Source organism: Chiloscyllium plagiosum, unplaced genomic scaffold (assembly GCF_037043375.1).
Source record: "Chiloscyllium plagiosum isolate Xiang-an unplaced genomic scaffold, Cpla_swu_hap1 HiC_scaffold_4, whole genome shotgun sequence".
Lineage (NCBI taxonomy): Eukaryota > Metazoa > Chordata > Chondrichthyes > Orectolobiformes > Hemiscylliidae > Chiloscyllium > Chiloscyllium plagiosum.
The window spans coordinates 12,102,657-12,127,459 of record NW_028270142.1 but is presented as its reverse complement, the minus strand read 5'-3'; the positions used below and the strand labels follow the sequence as shown (position 1 = coordinate 12,127,459).

At 39.3% G+C, this 24,803-nt stretch overlaps 1 protein-coding gene across 1 annotated transcript in view; it reads left to right on the top strand.

The window, feature by feature from the left end:
• Positions 1-24,803, top strand: part of trpa1b (transient receptor potential cation channel, subfamily A, member 1b) — a 133,702-nt gene that overhangs the window by 49,499 nt on the left and 59,400 nt on the right. The window contains exons 4-11 of the mRNA XM_087985804.1: positions 1,965-2,072; positions 15,274-15,382; positions 15,483-15,628; positions 17,053-17,189; positions 17,281-17,329; positions 18,969-19,068; positions 23,483-23,583; positions 24,120-24,289. Of these exons, the coding sequence (XP_087841930.1) occupies positions 1,965-2,072; positions 15,274-15,382; positions 15,483-15,628; positions 17,053-17,189; positions 17,281-17,329; positions 18,969-19,068; positions 23,483-23,583; positions 24,120-24,289 (920 nt within the window). The remainder of the gene's footprint in view (positions 1-1,964; positions 2,073-15,273; positions 15,383-15,482; positions 15,629-17,052; positions 17,190-17,280; positions 17,330-18,968; positions 19,069-23,482; positions 23,584-24,119; positions 24,290-24,803) is intronic.

Below are 24,803 nucleotides of genomic sequence, written 5' to 3'. Positions count from 1 at the left end.
TCTTCGTACAGCTGTGACATGCTCCTAAACCAGTCATATAACTTCCCAACTCCCTTTCTCTCCATCTCTATCACATTTGAAACATCTCAACCCTTCAACGTTGAACTGCCAGTCCTTCCCTTCTCTCAATCAAGTTGCTGTAATGGGTGACCTTATAGAGGTTTACAAAATCATGAGGGGCATGGATAGGGTAAATAGACAAGGTCTTTTCTCCAGGGTGAGGGAGATCAAAACTAGAGGGCATAGGTTAAAGGTAGGAGGGAACGATTTTAAAGGGACCTAAGGGACAATCTTTTCACACAGAGGATGGCGTGTGTATGGAATGAGCTGCCAGAGGATGTAGTAGAGGCTGGTACAATAACAACATTTAAAAGGCATCTGGATGGGTATATGAATAGAAAGGGGTTAGAGGGATGTGGGCCAAATGCTGCAAATGTAACTAGATTAATTTAGGATATCTGGTCAGCATGGGTGAGTTAGACTAAAGTGTCTGTTTCCGTGCTGGAGATCTCAATGGCTCTAACTGCACTTCAGACTACCAGCATTGCTATGTTCATTAACCTGGCCCTGTCTGTTCATCTTATTAGACTTACTTTACATAACTTTGACCTTCTCATCAAACTCTCCACTTGCTGATCTACTGCACTGTTTCCTACCCCAGCCATACCAGTATAAACCCTTCTGACTGGCACTAGCAAACCTCCCTGCAAAGATATTGATGCCTCTGCAGATTAGGTGCAACCCATCTGTCTTGTACAGGACCCACCTGCCCTGGAAGAGATCCCAATGATTCAGATATCTGAAACCTTCAATCCTACACCAGCTCTTTTGCTATCTCTGGCCTCACTAGCACATGTCACTGGGAATAGCCCTCAAATTATAACCCTAGAGGTCCTGCTTTTCAGCTTCCTACCTAACTCTCTAAATTCCCTTTGCATGACCTCATTCCTCTTCCTGATTATTTTGTTGGTACCAATATAGACCATGACCTCTGGCTGCTCACCCTCCCCTTTCAGAATATCCTGTGCCCACTCAGGATTAAGCTCAGATGGTGTTACAAATGCAAAGGAGTTTAAACTTATAGCAGTTACAAAGTCATCTGATAAATAGTATGGCAGTTGCATCTCCTTTTCAAGCACTTTACTGTGGACAAACTGTAGAAGGTTGAAGTTGATTTTATGTTTTAGCCATATAACAAAGTGATAAGCTATAGGATGATTTTCAAATTCACATAAATTGTCCCCACATCCAGACATGCACCATTTTAATGCCGGTGTATTATCTTCTTAAATGTTCAAGTCAGAAACTTATAAATTTCCTGCTATTCTCACCCTATGTCTTCATTCCACTCCAATGGAAAAGCTTACATCTCTGAATGTAGACTAAATTGTTTCAGAAATATCTGTTTCAATCGAGAGAAGTACAAATCATGTGATTGCAATTTCTTTGAGTACTTGGCTGTATAATGAGCTAATCATTTGGTCTTAAGTGATTTATTTTTAACTTAATGATATTTCTGCATAGAGTTCTGTCCTTTGGGATAGTGCTGTTCAGTTAGAATGCTTCATTTCCCTTTCCCCAAGTATAATTAGGCTTTTACTGGGATGCTTGAAACTGCAGAGAAGCATCATTGAATTATGTATAACTTGCCTACTCCCATTTCTCTATAATCTCCAATTAATAGAAAGCCTGATATATTCCTAAAAGAATAAATGATTGCTGCAGTTGGTGTATTTGCAATTATTCTGGTTTATTCTGATGGAAATATTTGCATCATTGTAAGGGTTAGATCATGACTTTCTGCGATCAGTGAAAATGCGTGGTTGGAGTTGATGGACTACTTCATGACAGGCTGTCTTTTGACTATCTTTTGTTTTACACTGCTTAACTAAGTTCAATTCTACTGCTCAGAATTTTCATGTGTGATTTTTAATTGCCTTTTGCAAAATTATCGTTTCCTCTAGGTATTAGCTTCACATAAAACTACTGAGCTAAACTTGGAAGGTGATCTTCAAAACACACCATTGATGTTGGCATGTTCCAGAGATAATGCTGAAGGACTCTCTATATTGGTATGCATTCTAATTTTATCAGCACTACATTTGTCTTACTCTTTTTATATTTAAACATAAGTGGTTGACAAAAGTATTTTTTTTTCTGTTTGACATCCTGCAATAATCTGGAGCATTATTGTTTAAGAAATGTTCAATATTCAAAACAAGTTTGAACTAGCCCAGACCAAGAGATCAAAAGTGTCCTTAATTTAGCACAAGCTTCATAATTTCTACATAAAATGTCTGGAGAGAATTGGATGTCATAATAGTGTAAAAGGGAGTTGTGCACTAAGTTTGGGGTCAAGATACTGTACCTTTATGAGGCATAGTGAACAGTCCTTGCTGAATTTGACCTGAGAGTGCTGGAAGCTAACAAAATTATGCAAGATTAAATTATACAGTGGAGTTTGCCTGAGAGCTATGCCATCAATTATTCAGCTGAAACACCTAAGCATCTGCTTGATTGACAGCTGTGCCTGATCTCTGCTATCAATTTCACAATGTTTCATGTGCTTGCGGTTTCAGCTGTTGAAACTTTAATGGGTTTGTATGATTGACGCTTTTATTGTCCTGCAGTGAAAAGGAATTTTATTTAACATAGTGAAATGTTTTTAATGAATGACTCTTTTTAAAAACTTTTAAATATAATATATATGTCTATAGCACATATATAGATATTCCACTGTAATTCAAGGATTCATTGCTTTTATGTAACATATGGCAGGTGAATCAAAATGGAAGTGGCATGGAAGCATTTGGGGTTATGGGACTTGTTTGGGTGCATCATGTTGTATGGATCAGATATATGTTGAGCACTGGGGGGGGGGGGGGCTGAAGAAAAAATGGGTTGTGAGGGCTGAAAACAAATCCAGTTTTTATTCTGACTGGGTTGAAGTTACACAGAACAAGACCTTTTAAACATTCTGCTAACAGCCCTGTCACTGCTTCTAAAGATAAGTCAGCTGCTTGTCTCCTGTTTGCACTTTCAACTCATCCCACAACCACAAGGATTAAAATCCCACATTTCCTGCTACAGTCAGTTCTGCTTTAATGTGTGTTTCTTTAATGCGCTTGGCTTCATCACAACTGAAGAATTTAAACTGTTATTTGTAGAATGCGAACTTTCCTTACCTATATTAGCTTTAAAGTAGTTTCAGCCCCTTTAGTTTAAATGGCATGGCTATTGTACGATTTTCTTAAAACGTGAGATCACACAAGAGCGGGACTATTGCGTTATATCAGAACTGACTGTACTTTCCTCCTGAGCAGAAAGACTGAGCCTGAAGTTTTACCAATTCCTGCTACCCACCTTGAGGTTGGAAAAAAAGGCCTTAGTCCTAATTGAGGGACTCAGCATTAGGAAGAGGATGACTATGCTGAGAGTTACCTTGCGGTTTTTTTATGGCCCATACTCCTCCCACTTCCTCCCCAGTTCCCAAACCTTACCCTAGCATTTTCTCCATTACTGATTTTGGGCTAATTGTTCTGTAATTCTCTGGGTTTTTTTCTGTCTCCCTTCCTTTTTAAATAGTAAGGTTGCATTTTCCACCCTCCAAACCGCATGAATTGTTCCAGAGCCCTTAGAATTTTGGAAGATAACCACCAATGCAATATTTCCATGGTCACTTCCCTTAGTATCCTGAGATGCAAATTATCAGGCCCCTGGAGATTTGCCAGTTATTAGTCTTCTTAATTTGTCAAGCACCATTTTCTGACTATTTCAGATTTCCTTTAGTTCTGACCTTTCACATTTCTGCAGATTAATTATAGCCTCTTTTGTGAAGACTGAACCTAAAACGTGAATATATTGAAGATATAGTGCACACAGAAACATCACCCATTCTACTTCTAAGCCATTGAGTCATGGAATCAAAGGGTCACGCAGCATGGTAACAGACCTTTGGTCTAACCAGTCCATGCCAACCATAAAAGAGACTGTGATGTTTGCCATTTTAACTTTGTTTCTTGTTTTCCTGACATGTGGTTATACTGTGTACAGCTGGAATGTAACTTTGTTTTCTTCATTTTTCTATTCTGTAACTAAGGGATTGTACCAAGGCATCTTCGTACCGAAAATAGTGCTGTAAGCGGTGACATCAACTTTTCACTGCACTGATTTGAGTACCTTTGACAATAAAGCTCATTCAATTCAATTCATTATTAAAACAACATCACCCTCTCACTCAAGAGTCAGCAGCAGACCTGTTTTTCTTGGAGATGTTAGGGAGGAGATTTGATAGAGGAGTTCCAAATCTTGAGGAGTCTGGAGAAAGTAGACAGAGACAAAAATGCTCCACTCCAGAAAGGATTGAGAACAAGAGGGCATGTATTTGAGGAAATTGGGGAAAAGAAACAATATCGACATAGGGAAAAGCATTTTCAAGTTGTGACTGGTAGTGACGTAGAATGAGCTGCCTGAAATCTCTTGGAGATTCCGTGGAAATTTTCGAGGTGGAATTAAATTATTATCTAAAACTCAATCATGGAATGTGGGTGTTGAAAGGTGGGCCAACATTTACCCTCATCCATAGCTGACCTTGGCAGTATGCGTGTTATACAGTGAAAACAGGTGGATGGTACGAGGCAGATTGCCCACATGAAAAGTCAACATAAATGTGATGAACTAAATTGCTGTCTCGTGATGTAGAAATTCTGTCATTTGAGGGAAGGTCTGCTATTGACTTGAGCGAGAGGGTGATATTATTTTAATAATGAACTGAATCGAATTAGCTTTACTGTCAAGTGTACTCAAATCAGTATGACGAAAAGTTGACAAGCCACTACTTAAGCACCATCTGAGGTATAAAAGTACAATCCCTTAGTTACAGAATCACAAGAGAAATGAAGAAAACAAAGTTACATTCCAGCTGTACACCGTATAAACATAAGCCAGAAAAACAGGAAACAAAGTTAAAAAGGCAAACATCGCAGTCTCCCTTATGGTCAGCAAGGACTGGTTGGAACAAAGGGTCTGTTTCCGTGCTGTGTGACTTTCTGACTCCATGGCTTAGAAGTTGAATAGATGATGTTTCTGTGTGCAGGAATGTTCCTTGGAATTGCAGATTTTGAGAGGGAGAGACAGGGTTTCTTATTCTTCACTATTCTGTTTGGCGCTGTCTGCCTGTCTTTCCTTCAGTAGAACAGTATTTGGACTTCTGTATATACTTCTCCCTTTGTTCTCCCTTCATCAAAACTCCTCTCTGAGGATGTTTTCCTTGGAGTCAATCTTTGGAATTCTGTATGTTAAAATGGCTGTGCAATCAACTTTATACAATTTCAAGTTGTAACGTGAGTATTTTAGTCTGATGAGTAATGTTTCCAACTGTGAGGGTTGATTAGTGCATAGCTCTGGGACTGGATTCATGGATTGTTTTTAAGCTTAGGCAATCAGCTTTCAAATTTCCACAATTATTGATTTGAATAGTTCTCACTCTGATATCGGCTTTGCAACTCACAGGAATCTATTGTATTGCCCAGGCTAGGTGTCTTCTAAATGTCTCTCGATTGTAATTTAATACGAAGTAATGTTCTGATAAAAAGTTTGAATAGTTCCACAAGAAAAAAATCTTTTTTGTGATTCTCACCTTGAAGAAGCTTTTTAAACTTCATTTGCAATATGTAAATCCTGTTTGCAGGGAATTGTTTCACCTTTCTTATTTAAACCAATGCTATTAAATATACACTTGTAATAGCCATCAAGTTTATTTTTCCACTTTATTGCTCAATTCCTATTTACGTTATGCTTCCTTATTCCCAAATAAGCCAATAACCTTTGAAATGAATTTATAGACTAGTTTCAGTAATGATTTGTGTCTGGTAATTGCATGTTTGCACCATTCTCTATGTAAAGCTCGATTACTAACTTTTTCCTTCATTCTTCTTGAGATTAACCAAAATTGTGACTATTTTTTCACCCTGTGGAAATGATCTGTCTCTACTTAAGTAATCACAATCCTTTTTGATGCACTATTATCTCAAAGGAACCTATCCAGTTGCTTTTTATTTTCATAATAAGGTGTCACTGAAGTGCAGCAAAACTCTTGATTTCTAAAGTTTCTATGTCCCATGCTAGTAGATCTGTATTTTACCACATCTTTATGTGTTTTCTACAATGTAGACTGGAGGAGATCAGTTGCCTGGATGGCTCATTTGCAGTGCAGAGTGATGCCAGCAGTGTGGGTGAAATTCCCATACTGGCTGAGTTCGCCATGCAGGTCCCACCCTCCAGTCCTTACCCCTTGCTTGAGGTATGGTAAGCCTCAGGATAAACTCTCCAATCTCTCGCTCTCTCTCATTACCGGGTTCCTTTTGAACAATGGCACCTTAACCTTTACTTGAGAAATATGCTCTTTGTTAGAAACAAAAACAGAAATTGCTGGAAAAGCTCACCAGATATAGCAGCATCTGTGGAGAGAAATCAGAGTTAATGTTTGGGTCCAGTGACCCTTCCTCAGAACTGATGGTAGCTGGGAAAAAGTTGTTTTTTATGCAGGAGGTAGGATGGGGGGGAGGGGGTAAGGAGTAAACGATAGGTGGGGATAGAGCCCAAAGAGAGCTAAGAGCAGTTGGGCAGGGAAACACATAGATAACGACCACCTTATGTTATAGACCAGGCTAGACCCCCTCAAACATTTCAAGAAAGTAGCTCAGACCCTAATTTTGCTGATTGTTTTAAGCAGGGGTAACGCAGATATTCCAGGAGCGATGCAGTTGGTCAAACCACTGAGTTTTAAACAAAACAGAATGTATTTATATGATTACCAAATGAAATACAAACAAAAGAGAACACAATACAGAATAACTGAATCTATCCGAAAACCCAACAAATTATCCCAGCTTAATGAGGCTATTCCAAATACTTGCAACAATCCCCATGTACACCGCTTAGCAAAAAAAGGGAAAATCAAACAGTTTCTTACAGGAGAGATGTCAGAGAGAGGGACAACCAGTGTGGACCTGATTCTTTGAGTCTAGCAGCTTCAAATGACTTCTTGCTAAAACCCAAACCAAATCAAACCAAAGAAATGCTGATCTGGGAGAACTGGCCACTCCCCTTTCATCATATAAGTGTATGTTTTAAAAACTCGAAAGACTTTTCCTGAGGCAGTATTTGCTAGCTATAATCACATTAGCTGTAAAACCCTTCAACTTAAACTTTTCGGAATCGCTGCTTTTATGACGTCTTTGGAAACAAAGCCACGGACAGCATAACCTTGTTAAAGCAGGAGCATCATCATACCCTGGGAGAATGAATAGCTACTAATGAGGACTGTTAGTATTTAATAATGGGTTGTGTGTAATACCTGCCTATGAGGTAACAAGGTCTGATGTGTGGGGGCTGGAGTATGGACATCAGAGAAGGTGCCTCAATTCCTGAACATTGTTGAACTCGATATTGAATCCAGAATGCTGCAGAGTTTCCAGAGGCAAATAAGATGCTGTTCTTCCAGCTTGCACTGAGCTTCGCTGGAGCACTGCAGTAAGCCTGAGACAGGGATGTTGGCCAGGGTACATGGTGGTGTGTTGAAATTCTTTGCTAGAACAATTCAACATGAATACCACTATTCTGCTCCTTCACCTTATACTTTCTCTTGCTTACAATATTGATCTAACTTTCCTTTAAAACATTCTATTGTCTGTGCACTTATAACTCTTTGTGGCAAACCATTCGCTGTTCTAGTCCTTTGGCTGATATCTGAATCTCCTTCCTCTTCTGGTGACCATTTTAAGTCAATAACTCTGGATGTTCAAAATAAAAAAGGTTGTCTTCCATATTAACTATAACAGAATGTTGCATAGCCTTGAAAATAAAATCCTGCACAGAAATGGGTTATCTCTGACAACAACTCCTGGGCATGTCTGAATGGAGCGATGTAGTTATTTCAGTTCACGTGGGACTGGGTTCTGTTGGAGAAGGTTCCTATTAAGCTTTAAATCGACTGGGCTTATGCGTATTTTTAACAGGTAATAAATATTAATCATTCACATCATTCTCATGTCCAGCCCTAATATGCATTGAGCTCTAAGAGATTGAATGCTGATTTATTGTCAGTTATACTCTCCAATTAATAACACCGTGAAATACAGTGAGAAGCTTTGACTGTTGTCACAACTTGGTGCCATTCGAACCATTCAACAATAAAGACAATGAAAGGGTATAGCAGAAGAAAGTCAATTTTTACTCGAATTCCGAGTCCTGAGTCAGCTGACCAATGGCAACCACACTACCACGGCACCCACCAACATTGGAGTCTGCCCTCTTCAGGCACCATTTCTCGATCGCTGGGCCCACTCTCACCCCACAACCAGGAGACCTCAGCTCCAGGCCTCCCACAACCAAGAGCCGCTGCCACCATCACGCCAATAACCAGGAGCCCCCGTTCCAGGCCTACCATAACCAGGAGTCCATGGCTTTGTCGCCAGATCCCTGGCTCCACTACTGATGCTGTCTTGCCAATGCCTGGAGTCCCTGCGCCAAACCTACCACAACCAGGAGTCCATAGCTTTGTCACCAGGCCAGCTGCTGCCTCACCAAGAGTCCCGCTCCAGATGCACCCCCTCCGCGATGTCAGCCCTTTCGTCGCCACTGACAGGAAGAAGATGAAGAAAAAGAAAAAGGAAGAAGACAAAAAGGGTAAGGAAAGAAAGAGAGAAAGTGGTTGCTTGGAGCAGACTGGCCCAGGAGCCCAAACATTGCCTCCCTGGCTGGTGCTGCCAACATGGGTATAATGATAAGTCTATAATGACATTCCTACAAACCCTGCCTTAAACCTTGTCTTATTCTTTTTTTAACTTCGGTGAAAATAGTCCAGCTGTCCTAAGACTCCCCTAATGACTGATGTCCAACACTTGTATCATATTAGAAATTTATTCTGGGCCTTTTATGTATAAAGTGTATAAAATGTCAGTGAACTCTAAACATGAACCGCCATAGTTTTGTAGCAAATAATAATCATCTCTTTGGCTTTAGCCCCATTGCTCTTACTTATGAACCTAAATACTTTTAAAACTCAATACCTTTAACCTAAATACCTTTAATACTCATACCAGCAATTCCACCCAAACTCCTAAGAGACACATGTACACATTGCTGTATTGAATTGTTTGATTTTCTCGCAAAGGGCATGCCTTACACTTCTCTACCCTCGACTGCCTATTCTACTTACCTTCACCTGATGTCTTTTATCGTATGTTCCACTGATTACCCACTTTCCAACCTTTATGCTGTCAGTAAATTTTGATGTAATGCTCCTTGTGCTCAAGTTCAATTCACGCACACAGATTTGTCAAGGTTGATGGTGCAGTAACATCTCTGTTATTGTGTCTATAAATTCTGGAGTTATGACAGCATTTATTAAAGTTGTAAATCTATTCTCAATGTCTGTCTGAAAAATGCAGCCTGTTTCTGTAAAGGACATCTGTGCCCTTTACTGCACTTTCAGACATATCAACTCTTAATCAGCTGATTTGCTGTGATTGGCAGATCCCTTACCAGGAATTTAACATGTTTATCTAAACAGAAACTGAAAGACAGTATGGAAACCTTATGTACAGAGCACAGCAATCTACTGCATCAGATTAAGTGCAATTAGGAAAGATTTAGACAAGAGAAATTGGCAGTTGTATGGAGAGATTGTAATTTTGAAAATAAATCTTGTTGCCTAGTTCACAATCTGTCCATAAGTAGATTTTGATTTATTTGTTAATTCCTTTTTTGTAAGGAGTGGTGGAATTCTTTCCCACTCGCTCTATTTGTGGATTTTGACTTTATAAGTATTGTAACACCCCTATTTAATAGTTACTAAAACAGAAATTCCTGGAGAAACTAAGCATGTCTGGCAGCATCTGTGAGGAGAAAACAGAGTTAGCTTTTTGGCTCCACTGTCCCGAAATGTGAACTTGCTTTGTCTCTCCACAGATGCTGCCTGACCTGCTGAGTTTCTCCAGCAATTTCTGTTTTTGTTTCAGATTTCCAGAATCTGCAGTTTTTTGTTTTTTTTATTTTCTGTTTAATAACAAAACCAGAATATGGTTTATTCCACATATGAAGACATAGCAAGAAGTATACTGTGCAAAACAGGCATGCTTGCAAACAGACACCAGGCAAGAAAGAGTCAAAAATGATAGAGTGATTATTCAGTTCACAACAACTTAATTACAAAGCAACCAGGGATACCAGTTTATCAATATCCTTAGTCTTAGTCTAAAACTGGAGTTAACAGTCTGGGAATCCTTTATGAATGTAAATGATTGGCGAGCTAACACTACAGGGGTTGTCGGTTATTTCTTACCTTTTAAAATTTCTTTTGAGATCATCTAAGGATTTTATTCTTACTAAAACTAACTTCTGATTCATGAGTCATAGAGTCAAAAGTCAGAGTCAGAGATGGAAACAGACCCTTTGGTCCAATTCGTCCATGCCGACCAAATATCCCTTCCTAATCTAGTCCCATTTACCAGCAGTTATATTCCTCTAAGCCCTTCCTATTCATGTCCCCATCTATATGCCTTTTAAATGCTGCAAATGTACCAGCCTCCACCACTTCCTCTGGCAGATCATTCCATAACCACAGTAACCGGTCCCGTGCATTCAGAGGTCGGTCTGTGCTTTTCCTTGTGACAACGGCGAATTTGGCTACAATAAATCCCATTGTTTTATCTAAGACTATTAATATTGATTGTAAATAACTGAGGCCTCTTCTGTTTCACTGCTTTGAGGGAAAGAGATTTTTAGTTGGAGAGAGCATAATTACAGGTCTCTGGCGATGTTTTACAGGCCAGAAGCTTTTCCTTTGTAGACTCAAGTTTGAAGTTTTAAACTAAATAAAAACCAAAAGAATTATAGATGTTGTAAATCAGAAACAAGGACAGAAATTGCTCGAAAAGCTCAGCAGGTCTGGCAGACATCAGAGTTAATGTTTCAGGTCTGGTGAGCCTTTCTCAGATCACTGAGAAAGTTCTGAGAATGATCAGAGGAAAGGTGACCGGACCCTGGAACGTTAATTCTGATTTCTCTCCACAGATACTGCCAGATCTGCTGAGCTTTTCTAGCAACTTCTGTTTTGTTTTGAGGCTTTGATATTATCAGTAAATACTGTATGGAGCATTGCTGACTCCTTAACTGACTGCTGTCTTCAAGTTGCCTGGTTTAAAAGGCAGCTGGATTCACTGATTTGGAGATGCTGGATTCACTGAGGGGGATATCATGTGATCAAGTCTTCTGAAGGGAGAAGATGTGGCAAGGAATAGTTATCATTAAGGTGAAGGCTTGTATTTCAGATGACCACCTGTCTATGGCCCATTGCAGAGGTTAAATGGATGTAATTAAGGCATTTATTTTATGTTGGATAGGAGTATGTTTTATATAACAGGTGTAATTTGCAATCCTATTACGTATATTTTTCTTTGGAGAACCTTTTGTCTTTCGGGCAAGTCATAACACAATAGTCAGCATTCCAAAGCCATCAGAAACTACATGAGGTTCTGCTTACCTGGCTGATTTTGGCTTCTGAGAAAGTTCTGGAAGTTTACTGTTAAGTCCAGTCACAATTATATCTGCTGCAAACAATGAATCTCCGAATGGTACAGGGTGGAAGCAGGTCATTCAGCCCATTGAATCTACACTGACCCTCTGAAGAGCATCCCAACCAATCCCACCCCCACTCTCCCTGTAACCCTGCATTTCCCATGGCCAATCCACCTAGCCTGCACATCTTTGGATTCTGGGTGGAAACTGGAGCACCCAGAGGAAACCCATACAGACACGGGGAGAATGTGCAAACTCCAGACAAACAGTCGCCCAAGGCTAGAATTGAAACCAGGCTCCTTGTGCTGTGAGGCAGCAGTGCGAACCACTGAGCTACTGTGCCACCCCATGAATTGCAGCATCTGCAGTTCTAGAAATAGCCTTTCATTTCATGTAGTCATTTACCTTAGCTTAGCATTAATAAACACTGAGAGAGCTTTACAATCAGGCAATTGTTTTGATAGGCATGGTTTTACTGGATTCATTGTGGAGGTTTTGTCGCTGATGGGGTTACCTGGAGGAAGTAGTCAGTGGGTTTAAGCCAGCTTTCTAATACAATGATATTCTAATACAAATTGACTAAAAAACAATTTTAATACTTATACTTGTTATGTATTATATCTGTATGGCTGTTTTAAAAACACATGAAGCAGTCAAAGAAAGGTGGCAGCTATAATGAAACAAAGCACTGTGAATGTTGGAGATCTTAACAAACAAAAACCAGAAATTGTTGGAGAGTGCTATTAACTTTATACTAAACATTCAAAAAGAAATCCAGAAATAAAATATTAAGAGCAGAACTATACCAAATATTTTCATGTATTGAAGCAAAATTGTACTTACTGTATTTATAGAGAATTTTAACAAAGTGATTACAATTAAATTTACACCAACGTTTATGAGAACATGGCCTGACTCTATTCCACTTTTAACCCCTCCCCAAGCGTTCACTTATTTTATGATGTGGAGGTGCCAGTGTTGGACTGGGGTGTACAAAGTTAAAAATCACACAAACCAGGTTGTAATCCAACAGGTCTATTTGAAAGCACAGGTTTCAGAGCGCCACTCCTTTGTCAAGGGGACAATGATCCAAAAGCTAGTACTTCCAAATAAACCTATTGGACTATCACCTGGTGTTGCATGATTTTTAACTTTGTCAACTTTTTAATGAAATCTTCCTAACCTTTCTAAGTCTAATAGAAAAGGTATTCCACAACCCGCTAGAATTTCCTCTACTTCTCCTTACATTCCTGCTGTTCCTCATGGTAAGATTCATTCGCGATACTTCCATTAGTTTTTGACAGTATGACCTTCTACTTTTTCTTTACAAATCTGTCAACTGTGGATACCTCAATTCATTATTTAGGTTTCCAGAAGATCTGACTGTTTTTCACACCTTTCTGAGATAACTCTGTTGAGTGCTGCCAGCTGCAGTGCTCTGTGTGAACTATTGTATAATGGGACAACACTACCATTATAGGGCAAGCCAAACAAAGAACAGCCAGGGAATTCCTAGAAGCATGGCACTCATCCACAAACTCCATCAACAAACACTTCGACCTGGACCCAATATACCGCCACTACAGCGGACAGCTGAAACTGACAACCGGAAGCGGCAGGGACAGGTCACTACAAATGCCGGAGGAAACACCACAGAAGCGCTTCACAGGAGGCTCCCAAGCACTGAGGATGTCACCTAGACAGGGGACGAAACGTTTGCAACAAAAATTTCCAGCTCGGCGAACAGAGCCTTCTGTTACTTTGCTGATGATTGAGAGTAGACCGATAGGATGGTAATTGGTCACCTTGGGCTTTTTATGCCTTGGATATGACTTGGATAATCTTCCACATTGTCGGGTAGATGCCAGTGTTGTGGAGTGAAAACATTTGCATGATATCTTGCTGCTGATCTGATCTGTCTGTAACTTTATAAAAGGACTGTTGTTTACCCATGGCAATTTGTAAAAAGAATGAGAGAAAGCATGAAATGAGAAAAAATCAATTGGTATATCAGTAATCTCCAGTAACCAATGAACTTGAAAGACCCCATACAAACAACAAGCAAAACTAATATCATTTACAAAATACCGTGCAAGAACTGTAACAAGCACTACATTGGACAAACAGGCAGAAAACTAGCCACCAGGATACATGAACATCAACTAGCCACAAAAAGACATGACCCACTCTCACCCGTATCCTTACATACAGATAAGGAAGGCACCACTTCGCCTGGGACAACACATCCATCTCAGGACAAGCAAAACAGAGGCACGCACGAGAATTCCTAGAAGCATGGCATTCCAATCGGAACTCTATCAACAAACACATCAAGTTAGACCCCATCTATCACCCCCTTAGAAAAGAACAGGAAATTACACCATCACAGGAAATGACATCACCACAGAAAATGACATCACCAATCCAAAGAAACCCAAGCTTATAAATAGAAAGCAGGAATCATGTACAGTGCTTCACCTGAGGCTCACCAAAGATGTTACCTAGTAGGGTGATGGAATGTCTGGAAATGAACCTCCCAGCTCAGCGAGCAAACCTACATCCAGAATGTATGTCTTGCTGATCTCTCAAACAATAATTTCCCTTCTATCACAGTGCAGTAGTGCTGCAACTTAATCCAGTGTTCCTCACTGAGCAGTCACAGTGTAGAACTGCAATGATGGTGTCAAGTTATCCAAACTATCACTCACATTGGACAAATTTCACTGGAACATGTACAGGACATGTGTGTCACTGAAATAAAATCACTGATAGAAGCGCCTAACTAGAGCAAATTAAAAATTGAAATATATACTTTGACTGAAGGTAGAAGATAAAATTAATTTAAAAGTTCAAAATGTGTAGCTTAAAAATCAACCAATTTAATCACTTAAAAGTATTCCTGATTATAAAAATTAAACTTTAGGGGTCAGTTCTGGTATTCTTTAAAGTCTATCAACTTCATGCTAAGTTATACCTGTATAAACTGCATCAAAAATTTTAAAGAGATTTCAAACAATTATGTGGGGGTGGGATGACTTGGAGGAAGGAAGGCCAAATTTACAAATAACACAAAAACTGGGTGGAAATGTGGGATGTGAGACAGGTCTATACAGTTTACAGAGAGATATTGATAGGTTAAGCAAATGGGCAAAAATGTTGGCAAATGGAGTATGACAAAATGTGAAGAGAGAACAAAAGGACAGAATGTTATTTAAATGGGAGATACTTTTCCATGAAATGCAGAAAACCCGCATACAGGTGCAGCAGGGAACCAGGAAGGCTAAAGTCCATTCAGTTATTGGACCTTCCCAGTGCCTCAAATATATGGAAATAGTGTCTTGTTTAAGTAAGAAATGCCCTTGGGTTTGTTAGAACAGTCAGGAAAAGTCAAACTCCAATGTTTGGTTGTTTCTCCATATGCAAAGACTGCTGAACTGCTTTCCTGATCATGCACGTACAAGATTTTTTTATGAGTAAAGTATACTTTTAAAATTAAAAAAGCTGGAAAATATGATATTATTTTGGATTAAACTGGTTACATTTCTCTGAGCAATTTAAAATTAATTGCTGTATGGCACTGTGTGAAATATGCAAAAAAACTTTTTTTTAATTACAGGGGTTAACAGCGTTCAGTTATCTTACAAAGTCGGTCTAAAATTAGATTAATGTTCTGCTTTGATTAATTCTTTTTAGATGAAACATGGCGCATTAGTATGCAAAAGGAATAGCCTGGGACGTTTTCCTATCCATGAAGCTGCTTTTTCAGGTGCAGAGAAGACGTTGGAAATGTTACTACAGAAAGGTTGGTTATAAATCAAAACGTTGTTGACTGAGGAGACATCTGTCCATATGGCTTTGTTTGCTTTACAAACAGTGAATCACACAGTATTTGTTTTTTCAAGGTGAGGAACTGGGCAACTCCCGAGAAAAACATATAAATTACCTTGATGAAAGACACCATGCTCCTCTTCATCTGGCTTTGCTTGGGGGGAAAATTGAGACAATTAAAATCTGCATTGACAATGGAGCAAAAATTGATTTACCTGAGGTAGGTGTTTTCAATGAAAGAGAAAGAAAAGAGGAAATGAGTTTTAGAAAATCTGAACTAAGGACAAAACTTTTATCAATGAACAACCAATCAGTCAACAATTTGAAAAAACGGACATTGCTTTAGGTAGAACTCTTTTTTTTGACCTGGCTGGTTATCAGATGATCATTTTAGTAGTAAGTGCTGGTTAGCTGTTAATTATCTTTTTATCGCACTTATTGCCAACCAATGCTGAATTCTACTTTTTTTTAGAAGCGGAAAGGCTGAGGTCTAACATGTAATCATTAACATTTAAAAGAGTCAGTGATCAAAATACAAATCGTAATTAGTGATTATGTTACCCACTCCCCCACCCCCAAACTAAGATATGAAATGTGACAATCATAGAGGAAGGAAGGACTGAGACAGGTAAAATATTCTAAAAGTATTGATATGCTTTGTGAGAATGATTTAAAGTTCAAGCTTAAGACCTTTATATTTCTTTGTTACTTAATTTTGCCTCTTACAGTAATTTTGCTGTGTGAAACCTCTTTTTCACAAGAACACATAATTTATGCTGTTATGAAAGCAGAAATGTCTGAAGAAACTCAGTAGCTCTGGCAGAACTTGTGGGGAGAGAAACAGAGTTAACGTTTTGAGTCTGGTGACTGTTCTTCAGAACAGAATTTATGCTGTAGTGCTGTCAATGATATATCTACTGGAGAAAAACAGTTTCAGACCACTCTGATATGTCTTAGTGCCAGTAAAGATTGAAGGAGAAGGAAAGGTATGTTAAGGGGAGGTGATATCCTAGTGGTGTTATCGCTGGACTGTCAATCTTGAGAACCCAGGTAATGTTCTCGGGTAATGGCCCGCGTAATCCTACCCTGGCAGATGGTGCAATTTGAATTCAATTTTTAAAAGTCTATAATTAGGAGTCTAAATGAGGATCATGAGTTCAATGCCGATTGTTGGAAAAACCCATCTGGTTAACTAATGCCCTTTAGGGAAGGAAATCTGTCATCCTTGCCTGGTCAAGTCTACATGTGACTCCAGACCCACAGCAATGTAGTTGACACTTAACTGTCCTCTGGGCAATTAGGGATGGGCAATTAATACTAGCCTAGCCAGTGACGCCCACTTCCTGTGAATGTATAAAAAAAAGGTGTTCCTTTGGGACTCAGAGGAACAAGAAAAGGAAATTTTAGAGGAGCACAACTGTCACCAGAATGGAGAGAAAGTTCCCAGTTCAGACCCAAGTTTCCTTGTTTAACTTGATCTTGTGTTGTTCCAGTACTATAAGTGCGCCAAGGACTGGGAGTAAATTCAGCTCTTAATGCCCAAGATTATGTCAAGCAATAATTTCTAGGCTTAGACCTTTTATAGCTTGTTTGCATCAGAGTTGCCAGGTCTGAAAATGTTTGCTTTTCGTTTATAATTGACAGAAGGATAAGTCTACTGCCCTTCACTTTGCCTGCCTGCAGGGGGCAGTAGAGGCAGTCAAGCACATGCTGTCTAAATATGATGGAGAGAATGATATTCTTCACCTCCTGGATGGCATTAAACAAACACCATTGCACAAGTAAGTCTTTTAAAAACAGTTTTCAGTAAAAGAACTTAACTCTATTTTCAATTATTTTGTTTAATGTATAATGTGTAATTTTTACATGCAGGGCTGCAACATATGACTACTCAGAACTTGTGGAATATCTAATTGAACAGGTATTCATACATAACTCTTTTATACTGTCATAGATGTTAAATTTGATTAATTCTATATAAGGAATGACCACAGTCTCCCCTTGGTACTGAGTTTGCTGATCAAAAAACAAAAGAACTAGAGATGCTGGAAATCAGAAACAAAAACACAAATTGCTGGAAAAGCTCAGCAGGTCCAGTACCCATGAGGATGGCCTCAACAAGGGTTGATCTCACACTACAGGTGACCCCACTGCACTACCCAAGTACATATACACACACACACACTCCTACAGATCCATATGCTCACACAGGCCCTCTCTCATGCACAAGCTGGCTCTCAAAGGCTCACACATACACTCCCACACTCACACGCAGCCTCTCACAGATTTATACCCCTTTACACTCACACTTTCACGCATACACACATTCTCTCCCTGACACTCATGTGCACTCGCCCCCACACACACCCACACTCACACACACTTATAGGTTTGTGAGGTGAATTTGTACTTGCAGAATTACATTTTATTTTGCTCAAAAACTGCATGAATCCATGTAAGATTCTGTAAATCCCCTTTTTAGATTAGAATCAGCCTGAACCTTGGGGCACAGACAGCCTCATGCAGGACACCTCACACCTTCAATGCGTAATCTGGACCAACATGGCACCTATTGTTAAAGTTCACTTGAGAATGTAACTCTAAGGAAGTCCTGGGATGTATATATGAAAGCACTGAAACCAACATGGTCATTCTAAAAGTTGAGGGACTTAACAAACAATTCAGGTCTTTTTCAATATATAATTTCAGTTACATCACACTGTAATCTTTTACTATAAATTCTGTGTCCTATGATCTTATACACCACAACCACCTGATGAAGGAGCAGCGCTCCAAAAGCTAGCGCTTCCAAATAAACCTGTTGGACTATAACCTGGTGTTGTGTGATTTTTAACTTTGTACACCCCAGTCCAACACCAGCTCCTCCAAATCACGGCATCATCTGGGAAGAGAAAGCAGAGTTAACATTTGCGTCCAGTGACCCTTCTTCAGATTAAAGATGGCTGGTCTCAGCCTTCTGAGATGGAAAAAGTAATACATTTAGCTGCTAATGAGCATTTCCACCAGGATCAAATGGGAACAGAATCAGGCTTGACTTCACTAATTCAGTTTAGGTAACCTGGTGGGAATGGAAGAGTTGGGCCGAAGGGTCTGTTTCCGTGCTGTATGACTGTTTTCCTAATAAAAGTTTGCACATATATAGTACCTTTGATGTTTAATCCCAGTCTGTGACTGGGAGATTAAACCAAGGACCACATCTGGCCCTCAGGGAAATTTAAATGACCTCATGGTTATATTTTTTTAAACAAAGAAGTGATGTTTGACCATCAATTAGCATTAGGTTTCTTGGCCACTATCACTCTGCGTTTGTGGGAACCTGCTGTGTGGCACACCTTTCCCACATAACATTGATTGTAAATCAAAAGTTCCTTCTTTCCTGCTGCTTTATTCAAGTTGTTTAGAGATGGATTAAAGTAGGAAAGATGGACTGCCACTTGTGCGAGCTCCAGAATGTGCATGTACATTGAATAATTTGAAAATGAGTAAAGCACTCTCTGGATTTAAGTGCAAGTAATTTTCCTTTTTCTTTTACATGACAGGGATCAGACATGAATGTGACTGACTGTGAATCCCGTACTCCTCTTCTGTGGGCTGCTTCAAATGGAGCTTGGAACACAGTGAACCTACTGGTGACAAAAGGTCAGGCACCTTCATTGTTCATATGTAGATATGTGACAGGATGGTATATTGTGCTGACTCCGAGTTGATTAAATATGGAGCTGGAAAAAGCACAGCAGGTCAAGCAGCATCAGAAGAGCAGGAGAGTCAATGTTTTGGACAGGACCCTTCAGCAGGGCGCTACCTCTTTGTTGCTTTATGATTACCTATGATATTTCACCTTCTAGACTCATGACTACTACTGGAAGGGTAAGGGCAGCAGATACATGGGGACACTACCTTCTGTAAGTTCCCCTCCAAGCCTCATACCATCATCACTTGGAAAGACATCGCTGCTCCTACAGAGTATCTGGGTCAAAATCCTGGAACTCCCTCCCTAATGGCACTGAGCATTTACCTAAAGAGCATGGACTGCAGCAGTTCAAGAAGGCAGCTCACCACCACCTTCTTAAGGGCAACTAGGAATGGACAATTAATGTTGGCCAGCTGATGGTAATTTTATCACATGAATGAATTTATAAAAAAATCTATTTTTATTTCTTTGCTATTGGGTACCATTGGCAATGTTAGTATTATTGAGAGAAAGAGAGGACTGCAGATGCTGGAGAGTCAGAGTTGAAAAGTGTGGCACTGGAAAAGCACAGCAGATCAGATAGTATCTGAGGAGCAGGAAGTTGATGTTTCAGGCCTAAGCCCTTCTTCAGGAATGTTAGTATTGTTGTTCAATTAGAGTTGACTTCTCCTTGAACCATTGCACTGCATTGGATGGAGATGACCCTCAAGGCTCCTTAATTATGGTTAGATGAAGTTGAGCAATTTGCAAACAATATCTGAGTTTGGTTAAGAACCAACTGTGTTGGTGTGGGACTGCATTAATGTATATATCAGAGTTTTTATGGACCAGACCAGACTCCCTCAAAATATATTAAGAAGGTGGCCTAGACCCTAATTTTTCCTTATTTTAAAGGTTGATGTGAAATGCTGTTTTCCAGATGGGATGTGACTGGTCAAACTACTCGACAATAAGCAAAACATAATTTAATTAAACACTATATTAAAATACAAACAAAAGAAAGAGGGATTTAGAATAATTTAGCTATTGTAAATTTAATCTAACAATAGATAAAGTAACTATTACTAATTAACTGTTCCAATACATTATTGTCCCATAAAGAACACCCCTTGGCAAAAAGGCAAATTTACACACACATTCTCACATGCAGTTCTCTAATCCAGGAGGAAAAATCACCAAGAGCAAATTCAGAGAGAGTCACAGCTAAGAGATAGTCACTAAAGCTTCCAACATTTTTGAGAGTCCAAAAGTTTCTGACGTTACTGAAAAAAGCCCCCAGAAATCTGGATCTGTGAGAGCTGGCCACACCCATTCAGGCTTCACAATTTGTTTAGACAAATCCTCTGCAGTGGTCAGTTCTATACGTCTGCCTCACAACCTCTCTTCAAAAAATTCCAGGACAAAGTAACCTTTTAAAGTGACAGGACTCTCACAGAGTGAATAAAGGACATTGTTAAACAAACAATGTTGTTGAAAATCCAGTACCTTCATTTTCACTTTTTTTCACATTTTTAAATTCCAGATTTAGGAAGTAAAAGTTGAATTCTCACTCTTGAACTCATACTTTCTATATTTGTTATATTTCTTGATTACTAGTGTAGTGACATAACCACATTAATATTGCCTTAAAATTAAACAAGGCTAATTTCCTTTTGTGTTTTAGTAGTGGTTTGAAAGGAATGGATTATAGCTGCTAATGTTATGGAAAATTATCTGCTCTGATGAGCATTTCTTCATAGTCATCTGATTATTAAGAAAAACTAAACAAGGATTACAAACATGCAACTCCTGCTTATATAAGGTACATTAAAAGTTACAAATCAACGAGGCAGATGTTCTACTATTACTGTAGATTTCTTATGTTTGGATTAATCTTCCTTTGTTTATCAAACCATTATATGAAATTCTGGTATATTTTCAATAATAGGAGGTACACCAACCTTGCAGATGGGTGCAGATATGTGGTAAGCTACATAGTGAGGAATGCATGACAAGCTTTCCACACTTTAGCATGACCTTTGTGGGTCAGTCCGAACCTCAGTAGAAATCCCAAGGATTGATGGAGAGCAGTCCTCCAATCTCATCATCATAGTTGGTGTGAGGAGTTGGAAATGGCTCTTCTTCTTATGAAGCATTTCTCCTGACCTGAGGTCCGCAGAATTCATTTTCAATTTTACCGACATCAGAGGGCACAAGAGTTGCTGAAGTGATGAGTGGGATAGGTCCACTAGTTTGAGCCTGTACTGGACATGTAGGATAGGATCCAATGTCTAGCTCTGACTTAGTTCAGCATGGCTCCTGACAAGACATTTGGAATTAATGGGTGGCAGGTGGCACAGTGGTTTGCACTGCTGCCTCACAGCACCATGGACCCGGGTTCGATTCCAGTCTCAGGTAACTGTGTGTGTGGAGTTTGCACATTCTCCTCATGTCTGCCTGGTTTTCCTCTGGGTGCTTCCATCTCCTCCCACCATCTAAAGAGGTGCAGGTTAAGTGGATTGGCCGTGCTAAATTGCCCACAGTGTCCAGGGATATGTAGACTAGGTGGGCTACCCATGGGAAATGCTGGGATAGAATGGGGGAGTGGGGGAGGTGGTGAGTCTGGGTGGGATGCTCTCTGGAGGGTTGGTGTGGAATTAATGGGCCAAATGGCCTGCTTCCACATTGTAGGGATTCAATGAATGAATTTACCCTCTAGTTTCATGTGCGGCAGTAGCTCTCTAGCAACTCATTGAAATAGGCTTTCCTCATGTATTTGGCAGAGGACTTATCAAGTGCCAGGATTTCATAGCTGAGCTTTACTCATATATACACTTACGTTGCATCGATGTCAAAGGCATCTGAAATTCTTGATACTGTCTCATTATTTCTGTAGCAAAGTTTATCTGGAAATCGAAATGATATTTACAAATTCAGTAGCAGAAGAAAGCTAACCAGGAACAAAACAACCTTTGAATATATGTTAGCATTTGCAGCAGTCTCAATGTCAAATAAATTTCCATAATCATAGGGAGGAATTGGCTGCCCCCAACAATTAGTTGTCATACCTTTTCTAAGCCATTAACATCTTTGCAGCACTCAAGTAAATCATGTCATTCCATCTCCGCTCCAAGCAAACTAAGCTCATTGAATTTCTGTTTCATTTCTACTTATAATATGGGTATGCCTGATTTTAAAATAAAAGTAGAAGGTAATTAAAAGTGTTTGCATTCTTACAATGATTTGTTGGAATCAGTGACCAATCTTTTGAATGAGTAAATCTTAAAATACTGCTCCAGGTTAAGGTTCCACAATTGTAACAAATTATTTTAAATGTAAGTGGGGAACTGCATCAGACTGAAGTTAGAATTTTAACTCTTAGTTCTTATTAATACCTTAAATATTAAAGGAGAAACTGTCATATTCCTACTGAACCATAGGGCTGCTGTCTTAATCAAGAGATGACTGGTGGTGGTTTAACCTAAGGGTCACCATGCCTCAGGTGAGGGCAGAGATAGAGTCCTTCATGGTAACCTCAGCCAGTGGGGGAATTGAACTCAGGCACTTGTTGTCACATGTAGACGGGCAGGAGGCTGGAAGAACACAGCAAGCCATGTAGCATCAGGAGGTGCAGAAGTTGATGTTTTGGATGTAACCCATCTACAGGGCTGGGATGGGTGTGGGGGAAGCTGCAGATAAAGGAGGAGGCAGGGGCAGGGTGGTGAAGTAGGGATAGGTGAAGACAGGTATAGGGTATGACCTGGTTGGTCAATTGGAGGAATGAAATGGCAGGGAGCAGTGGCAGTAGGGGAAGAGGCTAGGAGGGGAATCATGGGCTGGGAAGGGAGGTTATTTGAAATTGGAGAACTCAATGTTGAGTCCTCCTGGCTGTAGGGTATCCAGGCGGAAGATAAGGTGTTGTTTCTCCAATAGGTGCTGTGGTTTGTTTTGGCAATGGAAGAGGCACAAGCCAGCCGTCTAGCCAATTGAGCTAACCCTTCTTTCTCCTAGCCCTCCACTCCTGTCACCCACTTTATTTTTAGTATTCATGGGACCTAGGCATCATTGGCACAGTCAATATTTGTTTCCTGTACTTAATAGCCATTGAGGAGATTGTCTAACACCTCGCAAGATGGGTCACTCTCTCAGATTGGTACTGGCAGTTTCCCAGCAACATGTTGGAGATTGAATCTTGGGCTGTTTAATTTTGGTATTTACTCCCAGCAGTCTAAAAATGTTTTGTTGCAGAACACAGTCAAAAACGCTTTGGAAATCTAGCTATAACATATTGTATGCTTTTTTTAATCAATTCCTCTTAAGAGCCAAGGCATTGCATTCTGACTTATCAAATCGATAAACAATTTTATATTATGATTTTCTTAGGTGCTAATATCAACGTAAAGAATTGTGCAAAATGTAACTTCCTTCATCTGACTGTCCTGCAACTCAAAGGTCTAAATAACCTCAAAGAAGAAATTCTTCAGGTAAATTCTTCTTTAAAGCTTCTACTTGATAGTTTTCAGGCTTTTTTTAAAAATGCTTAACAAGTAATACTGTCAGACATAGTGTAAAAATGAGTAAACAGCTGATTTAAAAATTTATGATTTCTGCCGCAGAGAGCAGTTGAGGCCAAGACGTTGAATGTTTTCAGGAAGGAGTTAGATATAGTTCCTGTGTCTAAAGGGATCAAAAGATGTGGAGAGAAAGTGGGAACGGGACTAAATTTGGCGATTAGCCGATATCATATTGAATGGTGCAGCAATCTTGAAGCGCTGAACGGCCTATCCCTGTTCCTATTTTCTATGTTTTTGTGCAGAATTTTCAAAATGCCACATTCCAATTTAGAAACTACAGATTGCCTCTGAATATTCAAAAGTGAAAAGATGCTGTAAATCCTTTGGATTTGCAGTGCAAAAATTGTAGCAACTTTCTGAGGTATAATTTTAAGAAAATATTTTGTTTTAATCTGTTTATTCATTCTTATTTGTTCATTCTTTAACATTACTGTGTATATTTACAGTCTGAAAAAGTACAGAAGCTGTTGAACGACCAAGATATTGATGGCTGTACTCCACTGCACTATGTGTGTAAACAGGGACGAACAGAATCTGTGGGGAGAATGTTGAGCTTAAAAGCTTCTCCTTATTTGAAAACCTTAGATAAGAAATCACCACTACATTTTGCAGCATGGTAGGAAGTCTCTCATTTTCAATTTGTTTGTCTAATTCTCAAAGTTTTGTTTGCTGAAATAGATGACAGAATAAATTTAAAACTAATGGAAACAACTGTTTGCCTACGGTTGGGTACTGTATTGCACTAAAGAGTATGTCATAAAAAAAGTAAATGATTTGATAGACATTAAATAGGAGGAGACAATGCTGCAATATTACACCAGACTGACTCAAAAGCTTTCATAAATGAGGACAGCAAATTTCACACTGTTTATATATTTAATTAAGGGAAACTGATGTTTTGTGAAGTGTTATAAATTCTGAATATTATTTGTGCTAATCAGTATCAGTATCAAGATATTGTACTTTATGATATTTATTTTACTTGTGTTAAACTTGTCAGTGTAACAGAAATAATGGAGATAACATGGCTTCTTCCTGTTTCCATGGTTCACATGTAGAACTCTTGTCTCTGAATCTGAAGCTTATGGGTTCAAGTCCCACAGCAGTGCAGTGAATATATAAGCTAGGCT